This window comes from Acromyrmex echinatior, chromosome 13, assembly GCF_024713525.1.
Source record: "Acromyrmex echinatior isolate Ae372 chromosome 13, ASM2471352v2, whole genome shotgun sequence".
NCBI classification, from domain to species: domain Eukaryota; kingdom Metazoa; phylum Arthropoda; class Insecta; order Hymenoptera; family Formicidae; genus Acromyrmex; species Acromyrmex echinatior.
The window spans coordinates 5,271,574-5,285,059 of record NC_141864.1 but is presented as its reverse complement, the minus strand read 5'-3'; the positions used below and the strand labels follow the sequence as shown (position 1 = coordinate 5,285,059).

Genomic DNA, 13,486 nt, shown 5'->3' with positions numbered 1-13,486 from the left:
AGACACAAAGTTAACAAAATTTTAATGTAAAATTTATTATATTAAATATATTTTTACATGTTAATTCGCATATATAATTAGCGCAAAATATATTATTCATGCAGGGAAATTTTTTTAAAAATGATCTTAAGTATATAGAAAGTATATGCAGAAAATAAACATTAATTAACAATTTTATATTATGAGTACATGTTATTTTAATATAAACAAAAAGAACTTCTCGTATTTCTGATTTTGGAAGCTAAATTCGGTTATATGAATACTTTTTGTGCACTCAAATAATACGGTTTTCTATTCTATTATTTTAAAATAATATATTTTAATGTAAGAAAAAAGGCTCAAATAATTTATAAAATTAATAAGTATAGGGTTACGAGGCAAGCAGGTCTTACATATATAATAAATGCTATGTTATTAAAAAAATAAGTTTATTACAACAAACGTTTCAATTCCAATTGGATCATTCTCAATGTTAAACTTGATACAATTGTTGTAATAAACTTATGTTTTTTTAATAACACAGCATTAAGACTTCGCTTGGTTCGTAGCCCTATATTTATTATTAATTTTAGAATATATTTTAATTATTATACGCACACGCACATATTTTTAGGTAAAAGAATTTTTCGAAATATACAATTTATTTTATTCTTTGTTAAAAAATTGCCAATTAATGTTTACTTTTTAAAAGTAAATTTTTAAAGTTTACTTTTTAAAAGTAAATTTTTTTTTAAAAGCTATTTCTTCTGGGTGAATACTTTTTGCATTCACTATATAAACTTAAACGAAATTTGAAATTTCTTATTTTTTATTCACAATACAACTGTTCGTGATATTAGGGAATTTCGAGCAATATGTTTTGAATATGATAAGGTTAATACCACTTGCGTATGCGAGAAATAATAACTAATACATGATAATCTCTAGATGAAAATTGCCGCGTCACGTTGCGATTATCTCGCACAGAACATTGCATTTTAATGTTTTATTACATTTAAAATATTGTCAGATTTATTGAAAAATACAATAAATGCCAAACGTATATTGCTTTTTTTTGGGCATCCATCATTTTTCCATCAAACTGCGCTTTTTCTGTTTCAGAGTTGCCACAAAGGAATATCGAAAAACCACCATAATCGATGATTTTCACGTTTAAGCGGATTAATTGTATTTACAATATCATTTACGTTATTTTTATAATAACATAAACAATGCGGCTCGCTCCTTTTCCATTAGAGAATTCTCTAATACATTCTCCTTTATTGAAACAATATTTCGCTTAGTATCGTCTCGTCTATCGCAAAAATTGGTCAAAATTTCACGCATTCCTCATTGGTTGGTCACATGAATGCGTTATTCTCGCAAACGAATATCGGGAGCGACGGGTCAGTTATCTGACCAATATTGCATCGTGTCTATTAATAATCTATTAATATCCATCATTTAATAATGACTGGTGATGACGATGATTATGTGATACTCACGTTATATTTAATGTATGCGTGAACATCATATTTAACGGAAACAATACTCAATTGACACATGAAATAGTCATACTTGACTTATCATATTTATGTAGTTATGAATTAAAATTGTGGAACCAATAACGCAACAGAACCAGCAATAAAGATACCTTTCGTGTTTGTCGATAAATTATTTATGGTATTAGAACACGGATTTATAAAGAAAGAAGACAGCGGATTTCCGAGATTGATGCCATGAGTAATGTGCGCTACGCTTTAAATCATATCACGGTATAAAAATTGTGTACGGAAAAAAACGATTTTTGCTGTACTGAAAAAAGTGTCTGGTTATAGCTATCAAATATAGAGTAAAATAATTTCAACTAAATGTTGAGATACTATAATCAAACATAATTTTACCTTTACAAATATTTAATAAGTATTACTGTTGGTACCATTTAATACTTACTAAATTTTGTAAAGATAAAATTGTATTTATTTATATTACCAACATTTAGTTAAAATTATTTCACTTAATATTTATTGGTTATAACTAAATTTTTTTTTCAATGTGAAATATCTAAAGATTAGCCAAATACAAATCTAAAAATAATTTTATGGGACTATCGATAATTATAAAATGTTTATAATGTTAATTGCTTATTATGCTTGAGTTTCCTACTAATTATTTTTAACCTAATTATTTTTAATAAAATTATTTCCAAATCTGTATTTAGTTAAATTTTTGGATATTTCAACAAAATCATTCATTTCATAGCTTTATGTGATTTATCTATCTCACATGAATAGTGATCTTAGTAGTTTTTCTAATAATTTCAATAAATTGTTATCTTTAAATCTTAAGCTGTAAGAAATTGATCAGTTGAATATCAGAAGAATATAATTGGTTACTTTCTTACTTAAAACTTAAAGCTTAAGACTTAAAGATTAGATAACGGTTTACTGTAACCTATAAAAGTTATCGATACTAAATATCATATAAAGATATAAGCGTGTAGTGTATCAGAAATATCAAGCAAACAGCATATTATGCTTGTAATTTATCGTTTAATGTGATAGTTCTGTTATGTGAACTCCGCGCGATCGTAGTATCACTTGCATTTTGGACTTTTTATACTTAGATTAATTATACGTATGAGGATAATTATGATTACAATATTATTTTCAGTATATAAATTTCGTAATCGTAGATTAATAGTTATCAGTAATATCATAGCCACAAGTAGTATCAAAATATGAAGATAAATAACAGACTTTTATATTATATAGTATAGATATAGTTGCTAACATGAATATGAAATAATTTCCTGAAGTAAATCTCATTACGACTATAATATTCTTATTATGATATTGTTTCTTATTTTGGCAGCTGTTTCAAAATTTTGTATAATATTTGTTGGTAAGATATTACGCGAATAAATAATTATTGAAAGGAGCGAGCGAAGCATTACGTGTAAATAAAAATAGCGTTGAGAATGCCGAATAAAATCTCGGGCGATTAATCATTAACATGTAAATTAATAATTGTCAAAGTTAATAATAATTGATCAAAGTTTTAATTTATTATCCGCGAGTGAGTGAATGTGAAATTTGGAGGAATTTACTATGGAGAAAGGAACGGTACTGATAAACATCATCTCAAGTAAACTCGAGTGAGTAAACTCGATGATTGTTGATTTATTTATTTGCAATCATTCATTAATTCCCGCGTTTTTAGAACCTTACTATTTTCGTTATATTTTCGCGATCTGACAAATAACAATAAAATTACAATTATTGGGGCATACCTAATGTTTTAAATAACACATTAATAAGATGTATGTATTTTTATATCAAAGAAATTGATTTATCTTGTTGAAAATACATTATTTAGGAAACTAATTATGATCATAAATTATGAGATATATCATGGAATAATTAACAGAGTATTTTCATTAAATTTCCCTTTGATGAAATATGATATACATAATAGTATCAAAGCTTTATTTGAAGAAAGGCGAGTAGAATATTCATTAGGGAATAATGAAATTTGAATTCGAGAGCGATATCACTTTTATCTTTTCCTGAGCTTTTTACCCAATAACCCCTATACAACGAGTTGTGTACACGGCCTGTCATTACGAATTACAGAGCAGCTACGAGAAAGAGTCGCGGCCGTGGACACACGGGCGGCAATTAAAGGCGTAAAAGCATTCTACCGGATAGCACGTCACGCACGCATGCTAATTACGCTAATGAATATTTATTCAATCGCTGCGTGTAACCTCAGCCAGGCCACGTCACAAAGAGCCGCGGTCGCATAACGTCCGACACGGATATAACATATGCCGTGTATGCCCGCACACGTCCCAGGCATACGCCGTGTTGTGTGGCTCAATTCTCGCGTAGCGTTTGTGATATAATACCGCGCCGGGACCTTCCTTGATGCTGTTCACCAAGTTCGTCGTCACGCGTGTCTAATTGCGACATTCAGCGTCAAAAACCGTATTACCGCGGATATTTCCCTTGGAGAATTACGCGTAAATATCCCTGATTACAGTTGGCGAGATCCTACGGGTGACAAGTGAACAGTTTACGTTAGCACATCCGGCGCGCGTTGCAGGTAGCGAAATTTCGCGAAATATCATATCTACTTTTGCTGCAACGCGCAAACATTTTTAAGCGTATATTTACATAAAAATAACTTTTAGATAACTTTTTTACATTTCATGCAAAATCTGATGACAATGTTTTTATTTGTATTTCTTTTTTTATGCGATAATTTATGATTTGTACAATATATTTTCCTTTTTTGTACGGTAATTTAATATTTGTATAATTTATGATAATTATTATAAACACACGAAAATCTGATGGCTATAAACTATTTTTTTTTTACATGCAAACGTATATGTGTTTGTATTAACTTATTTTGAACATATAGTAAGCTTCTAAAAGAGATATATACATTATACCTACGAAAAGCGGAGTTTTCAACTAAAGCCATGTCCCCCCGTGCAGCACGTGGTAGAAAAAGAGATTTATAATTTTACACCGAGTAAATATGATCTCGCGAAACATATGCGCTAGTGAGAATGGATAGAAAAAAAAAACTTGGTGAGCATGAGAGCACGAGAAATGGTTTAGGATGTTCGCTCCGGGAAATTGTTTATCTTGATATAATATAGCTACGGTTTTCGCGCAGAAACCTGAACGTAGCCAAACATTAAGACATTATAAAGGTCCCGACATCATAAAATGCCCGTAGCACCAACTGCCGCTTGATAAAACAAAGTACAACTCGTGGAAAGTTTACTGGATGGATGGTCATGCTCGCAGCAGGGCCACCAAGTTTATAAGAACAGCAACGTTCATATACGCGGTATTTGATATATTTTTATACGCTTTCGTAATGCAGAACAACATCGCGCATGACAAATGATAAATAATTAAGAGATTTTGAGACAAACATTAATTTACTTCCAACTTGAATATGATATTAAACGTGTTAATTGATTTTTAAAAATTCTCTCATGTTGCTAATTACAAACTTCTGACACAATGAAAACATAAAATTCAAAACAACAAATTTAATATGATTGATTATTGAACCATTTTTATTTCCATATGAGTAGTAATAAAAACAAAAATATTTGGTAAAGCATCACCTCTGATGACAATATCGTGACAAATATTTTATACATTTTCTTAATAGTGAAACTTTCTCACATATCGCTTATATTTTCAATATAACATATACATGAACTATATAGATTCCATATATTTTATAAATATTATATTATTTTAAATAATAATTCTAAAATTATTATCTGTGATTGAATCTGAGATTTTTTTTATCACTTTTATTTTTATTATTATTATTATTATTATTATTATTATTATTATTATTATTATTATTATTATTATTATTATTATTATTATTATGTTACTGTATTTATTTGCTTATTCATATTTTGCGAGTTGCACGTGTCGCAATGTGAAAAAGTTTCGTCGCTCATAGTCAGTTTACTCTCGCATATCCGTTACTCTCGGGAATTTTAATTCCTGAAAATTACGGCGTCCTGTGTGCAAGCCTGCATTAAAAGATAATGGGCGAACGCGCTATAGTCGAGTAATTTTCGTAAATACCTTCTCTACGTCGTAAAACGCCGGGGAGCACGTCGTGCGTCGAAACAAAATGCAAATCCAGGAAAATTGAATAGACGAATAGTCAAACTCGGAGGAGTTCTCTCATGGGTTAGCTTGCAAAAATTTCCGCTCGATAATCATTCGCAATTATTAACATCAGTTGCTTGGCAACTATTAATTATTAACAATTATTATAAAAAGTTTTTTAATATTATCTTATAACTTATTAAACATTTTTTTTACTCTTACTAAGAATTTTTATTACTATATAGATACCTATCGTGGAATGAATAAATTTTTAATTTAAAATTAATTTAAAATTAATATACAAAGGATAGTTTGAAATGATATATTTTCTTATATAGAATTTTATAATGTAAAATAACAAAAGGTAAAAATTGTGTCTTTTCCGTGAATGTAATCAAGCGAGATATCAGATTTCCGTTGCTAAGCATAAAACTCGTAATGATTGAGCATTATCAACTTCGATATCCAAGCAGTCGAAGAGCGCGTGCAAGGTTCCAACATTCATGAGAGAAAGTCTAATCCATGCACTCCGGAATTAATTAGCGGAGTTCTGATAAAGCAAGCAAAACGGTCGGAAACTCTGCCTTGTCGCGCTTAAAGCAACTCAAAAAGTCCGCCGTATGTAGTCTGCGGTTTTCAGTCCCATTACTCTGCTCACCACCGTTTTTAATTTGGGTTACCCGACTTGCTCGAGTGAATGCGCCGAGAAAAGTTTCCGTAGCTCTCGCTGTCATTGACGCTAACAATCGAGACTGCAGTCGAAACGTGGCAAGATTAAAATATTTTTAAATATTTAAATATGTAAATAGTAAATGGGTCACGCATCCTTTTTGCTATTTTTGTAAAATATGCATTATTTTTAATATTTGAATAAATGACTAAAAAATTATGTATTTTATCTATGAAGATTATGTAAGAAATAGAAGTAGATAATGATAAAACAACATACAATGGATTATAAAGATGAACAAAATAACGAATTAATTTGAGATTACTTTAAAAAAGCTATTTTATTTTTTATTCTTGACAGAATCTCATTATTTAGTAAAAATTGACACAAATTTTATAAATTGCTGTATTTTTATATATATAATAATAACAATTTACTGCCGCGAGATAGATATACAATAGATATAGATTTTGTGAGAGTCTGTTTAAGCATCCCGTTTACTCACTGCAGCCATTTGGGACTCAAAAGAAAGAACATAAAGAAAATTCTTGCAAACTATATTAAAAATATGATTGTGAATATTTTTTAATAAAACAACATTTACAATCGATAGAATAAATTTGTAAAATATGTTAAAAATTTTCTTTGTGTTCTGTCAATCAATAAATGACTATATAATTGAATTAGATATAAATATGATTTTATTTTATTCCGAAATAATAGAGTTTTCATTATACATACTATATTTTACAGATGTATTCTATTAAATGCAAATATTATTTTATTAAAAAGTATTTCCATTTTCATATATTTTGCTAGAATTTTTATTATATATTTTCTCGCTTCTGACGACATCAATTTGAAAATCCGTGGTGACTGGTTATAAAGTTTTAAAGGAATAAAATTTGATTATTCCACGGAACAAGAAATGATCCTAATATGTTCGATATTTCCGCGTGTATCTCTGTTTTGATGAAAAACGGTGAGGAGCTTAGAGTTTCGTCTGCTATATTTTGCGCAGGGCGAGCATAAAATGCTCGAGATCCGGGATGCATGCATAAATGTAACGCGTCGTATGCACGAGATGCGCGCGCGATGTCACGAAAGTAAGGAAAATAGAAGCGTTGTTCGGCAGACACGCTCGTAAAATTGACATGAAGATGCCGCGATGGCGACGTGGCCCGGGATGAGGATAGCCATCCGTTTCCGGTTCGCGAGAGAAATACAATACTTCTGAGGATTTGCATAACGCTACGTGAAACCGCCGCAAAATTATCTCAACTCAGGCATGCTTCTTACTCTTTATAAATTTACAAATGCTTTTTAACTTCCTCTCTCTACTCTCTTTCTCTCTTTCTCATTATTACTGACATTTAATAACACGGGAAATTATTTATAATGAGTATTATTGACTGCCATTAGTGCTTTTCTGGAGATATTCTCTCATAACTTTATTAAGTAGAATTCAAACCCATTCAGGTCACGCTAAAATGTCTGTAACATAGTTACTGATACCAGGTCAGACCTCCAGGTATGACCTCTATTTAATTTATGTTAATTATCTCTTTAGTGTCATACTACAGCAATGACATTTAGGATATTCAACTTAATTTGAATGCTTATAATAATATGTTACTATAAAAATGAACATATCATAAACAATTTTCTCAATCGTCGAAATTCCAGACATAAAAAAAAACATAACAAATATAAAGATACATATCAAGCGAGTGTATATATCTTTATTTATAAACAAGTTATAAGCATTAGAAGAACATTGAAAAAAAAATGCCATACCCAGAGTGGCACCGAAGAGTTAAAAGACCCTAATTAATTTCAAGGAATCAAAATGATATAACTTGTATAAAGAAAATGAATATTAAGTATATTTTAATAAGATTGATCTAAATTTGCAAATAGTAACATAAAGAAACTTAAATTGTTTAACATTTTTGATAAAAAGATTTATAATTGAGTAGCTCCAACAGATCCACCAGCTTCGAAGAGATAAGAGTTATATACGTTTTAAGTATGATGCATTGTTCTTCGATACCTAGTTTATTTCCACCCATTTCTGCCAATTTCAATGTATATAATATATATTAGCTTTAATCTCAGTTCAATTTATTCACCTTTTCCTTCTTAGACTAGAAAAAGATGAAGAGTTAATTGAAGATTAAAATTAAATATTGATAGAAACGCGAATTAAATAAATTTCAACGTGATTTTTAGACATATTCCATGTATACACATATTTATTAATCGGGAATACATCGTCGTTGTAGCTCTTATACGAGTCGGAATAGATACATAGGTAATGGATTAACGCCAAGCCATAGATTCCGGTTGTTGCAATCTTGCTGTAGGTCTTTGGTATAACTATTCGATGCCATATACAGCAGAACAGTCCTCCAATTAAGATAATTAATGATCGCGATATTACGCGTATTTGGACGGCCTGGCGATTGGTTTAATTCTCTGTCAGCTACAAATGAATCAAACTGATTCATAGTTTCACGTAATTATCAATCAAAGTAGCGCACATGTGTTCGTAATGTTACTTTTAGATTATTCTTTTGAATTAAAATATTAGTTGGAAATAATTACAACAATTTCGATTCGAAATTGATGCTATAAAGTTATAACTTTCTTTTTCGTCTTCTTGGTCTTTTATTCTTTCTTCTGCTCTTCTTCTTCTTTTGCTTTTCTTCTTCCTCGTTTTTACAAAACATATATTGCAATACGCGCGTTATTGGTTGCGAGCCGCGTTTTCTTTTCAGATATCTAACTGCAATGCAATTCGACACTCCGATACAACAGCTCTGGCAAGACTGCAAGAGAACATGGGCGACGTGGCTTTCTTTTCTCGAGCGCCGAGCACGGGGAAGAAATTATCTCCGCCTCGTTTCCCACGTCGTACGCAGCTTTGTCGCGGGTAGGAAGGAGAGTCTCCGCGAATTTCGGTATAAAAATAACGGGCGCGTGCCGCATTATTTTACCTTGCGAGCGATCGTGCCGACCGAGGACGCATCGTGCATTGTAATGCGTGCGGACCCCCGTCCTCGCAAATTGCAGTCGAGTAATATCTATGTCTGGACGTGACCGCAAAAGCAGATTCGTGTCTCTTCTCATGAACCCAGTAATTATATCTACTCGCTGCGAAAAATCTCTGATTGCGCGGTCGCTTCGCTAATTAGCTAGGAAATAAAACTCCAACGGTCACGTTTGCACTTTACTGTCTTCGCTCTTTCGCTCTACATAGATTGATTCTGTTATCAAGTTTTTGTGAGGTGCGCGTACCCACACATACGTTAACTTCCATTAGATTTTAGAAATCTGCTGACCTTTAAAAACAGTTGAAATTATTTTGTAATAGATTAAGAATTAAAATTACTACAATTATCAATACTATTTCCAATTATATTTTTTATATTTAATGTTTACATTTAAAAGAATTAAAAATTGTAAGAAAATTCTTTATTTAATTATGATCTGAAAAAGAAACTATTTTAACATAACGCAAAATAATATAATACCTATGTATATACACCAACATTGTAGAACTGATTTGAGATGTAAATAGGATATGAATAGATAATAAGGATAAATAATTGCACATCCTCTGAAATAATTATATAGCGGATTTGAAATTATCTTGTCGCTATATATTTTAGCAATTTCAGAGGTTTCATCTTTCTCGTTAAATGAGCAATTTTGCTTTGATTTCGAAAAGCGATCTAATAAAATTTTTAGGAAGAAATAAAAAGGGAGAAAGATATTTATTTCCAATTATCGTGAATACATATTTCTCGTTAACATCTTTGAAAAGAACGAGATCTATATCTCCTTTATAGATTAGATCTTGTTACGCTTGATGTGCTATCCGAATTACTTTAACACACAGCCATAGTCGTCTATAACACAATACCTTAACGATTTATTTGGCTACCGATATCGTGGTACGATCGAGAGGCGACTAAAAGGAATCGATGAAACTACATAAAGTAACTCATCGACCATAAATGGCTAATAGAAATAGAGGTCGACGGCGTTGTGGGACCACTGAGCTTGGACGGAGGACGCCTTGAAAAAAGTACAGAAATAGATATTGGTCTGATCATTCGCCGTTCCGAAGGAAATTGTCCCATCAGGAGATTGAAAAGGGGATCGGGAATAAAGCTCCTTCAATGTATCGGCTCGGCAATGATCAGAGCGGGATGCGATAAAGGGTAATATTTCCCGGTCGTAACAATAGCCGAACTTCCCTTCCTTTTTTCTGACTCGTAACTTTTTTCCCCGAGATAACATTTTCCCAGACGTCGTTTTCTTATTGAGATTGACGCCACTTTTAGTACGTTGAATGCGGATTTCTCGACTGACTTCGTGAAAACTTCATTTTTACTCATTGATAATCGACGGTCATTTCACCGCCGGTTTTAACGCAGAAAGATCATAATTTGATTCCTTCAGCGAAATTAACATCCCTCAGTTTCGATGAAATTAATAGTACGCTGCGTACTTCTTGCAAAGAAATAAATGGCCCGAGGATATTTACGCAACCATCGCGCGCTAAATCAGGTGCAGTGCCATCACTTTCTCCGTGTGTCTTCGGTGCCTTCAACTTCCTTCTCTCTTTCGTCTTTTTCCTTCTTTTTTAATTTGCTGCTCGTACAGAATTCCTCGTGTTTCCTTTGCCGAGAAAGATAGAAATCGGCTCGTCGTATCCTACCTCACGTCTTGTTTCGCTCTATCGATCCAAGAGCGAAAGCCTGCAGTTATCTTTCACCCTCTTGCCTCGAGCTAGAGCGTAATTAAACCAGAAATAAGGGGTCAGGATCTGCCTTTAGCGGATCCAAACATTGACTTGAATGTGCACGTATATTACAGCGAATAATAATAATGATTAGGATCTTAGCCGCAGGAATTTAAAATCCCAAACTTTCATGAATTGTACGTTTCATATTTCATCTCGTTAACGTGACAATAATTTTATGTATTAAGATATCCATAAGGCTTACACAAGATAACATATATATATATATCATTATCAATGTACATATTATGTTTCGGAAAATAATCCGCATAGAATTTTAGTTCTTAGATAGATAAAGATCTGAAGAAAATAATTTTTTGTTGGACCATCAAAATAATTATATAGAGAACTTAAGTTTGATGAATAATATTACAAAAAAGTTTTAATATTCTTAAGAAAGATTTTCTTTCAATGTGAGTATTCTGCATGATGAGTATAAAAACGTTGTTCACAATTCGAACGCTCGACTAATAATGAAAGAAAATCTTTTTTAATTCAATACCGATTAAGTAATTCAAGTGGTTCTTCGATTCTGCGATACATCGAATCTGCCAAATTGATGTACATCTTCGGATAATATTGAACACAGTCTTCGTAATGTGATCTTGCAGCTAATTACTCTTTTATTATTATTTTACGTACTGAAGAGGACCCGAAACAAAGATCGAAACGTTTCACCATTGTTGATTAATAAAAATTTGATTGTATCTCACATACCAATATTCTGTGCCATACTGGCATTTACACATCACTAAATTTTTAGATATCACAGTAAAACCAATTAATTAATTTGGTAACAATAATACTACTTGTGTGTATATGTGCAATTAGATCGTGTAACGTTTTTTTTTAATCTTATGAGAGATTTCATTTTTGTTACTTAAATTTCTCAGAATAGATGTATCTTTCTTTTCATGAAAAACAGACATCTCCAGGTTGACGTAGCTGATCTTTCACATTGGTTCAATTGTAAAATAAAGCGGGTGAAGTCATAATTAGAACGAGTCGCGGTCTGCATTTCCCGCTCGTTGCTCGTTATTTTTAGGGCGGTGCGCGGAATCCCCGGCGAATTTCCCCGGTGCGCAAATTGCTTCCGGCGCATTTCGTCTGTCAGAGAGGGGCCATTTGTCACCGCGTGGATTCTGGATGCGCGGCGCGCATAAGCCAGCCGCCGCGCTAATAATGACGGCACAACGTCGGCTAACTACAAGCTCATCGCCACGCGCATTCATGAAGCAATATACATGCATTTACTCGATCGCCACACCACTCTGTCTGCGCCTGGTCTCGCCGCGTCGTGACGCGACGCGACGCGACGCGACACGTCGACGAGCTGTCCTGGTTATTTCGCGCATGCACACAAGGCTGTTTATCCATTAAGGGATGCTCTTACAGGATCAATATTATTACACCATAATTGTATATTGTTATCAATGATAAAACTATCGATCGGTTGAAGAAATTATTAAATTATTTAAAGTGACAATAAAATTAAGAAACGCTGGCGCATTCACTACTTATTAACTTTTTGTCTGGATCTTTTTTTATCCAGCAAGTTATTTTTACAGTCCTAGGTTCTTAAAAAATATGGTAAAATTCAGAGTTACTTTTTAACATTTCCATCATATTATTAAAATTTTCTCGATTATTTTAAGACGAGGAATTGAATTTCTTTACTTCGGAGAAATTTGAGAGTGAAATTTCGCTTATGTACTGAAAAAAGATCTAGATTGCAGGTAAAGGATTAAAAGAAAAAAAATATGACTAAAAGCATATTACTCGATTTCGCTTGAAATTAAAGCATTTGCTTTTACAGTAATTTATAGCTTTCACGGTGAAAAATGTCTCGTTTTATTTACGTTCGATCCAGTTTGAATTATATTGAAGATTAATATATTGTATCTTGTCTACGTAATTGCATGCATTTCTGTTACAGATAATAATTATTCAAGAAGTAGTATTTACAAAATTTTAAATTTTCGAAAATATTTTTTTCTTTTTTAATTAAGTAGCGTTATAAGTAATTATTCATTTAGCACATATTTTATTGATTTAATTAGAATTTAATTGATTTAATTAGAATTTTATTAAATTGATTGATTGAGATACAATTGATAATGAGATAAATTGTAGAAGCACAAAGATCTAGAGTCTATGAATGCCATGAAATATATCCTGCATGCACTTGCTAAATGCACTCTCCTATCCTTTATCCAGCTTCTACAACCGAACAATGAACGTTACCGTGTCAACTTGGAATTAATACATTCAAATTAGCCATTGTTACCACTAAAGTCAAAGTAATAGCATTGCAAATGGTGTCTCACTTCATTCTCTCTCTCTCTCTCTCTCTCTCTCTCTCTC

The 13,486-nt window shown here is 32.0% G+C and overlaps 1 protein-coding gene across 5 annotated transcripts in view; it reads left to right on the top strand.

Annotated features, from left to right (window-relative positions):
- The window catches only part of LOC105150873 (uncharacterized), a 157,736-nt gene that overhangs the window by 31,689 nt on the left and 112,561 nt on the right, over window positions 1–13,486 (top strand). The window contains exons 3-4 of one of the 5 annotated variants that reach the window (XR_015547225.1): window positions 1,102–1,167; window positions 3,059–3,126. The exons of 1 other annotated variant lie outside the window; for it this stretch is intronic. Coding sequence is in view for 2 of the 4 variants with exons in the window: in XM_087412848.1 (XP_087268974.1) it covers window positions 3,090–3,136 (47 nt within the window). In the remaining 2 variants the exon portion in view is untranslated. Of the gene's footprint in view, window positions 1–1,101; window positions 3,137–13,486 lie in introns of all 5 variants that reach the window. 3 more of the 5 variants (XM_087412848.1, XR_015547224.1, XM_087412847.1) reach the window with 3 other exon arrangements.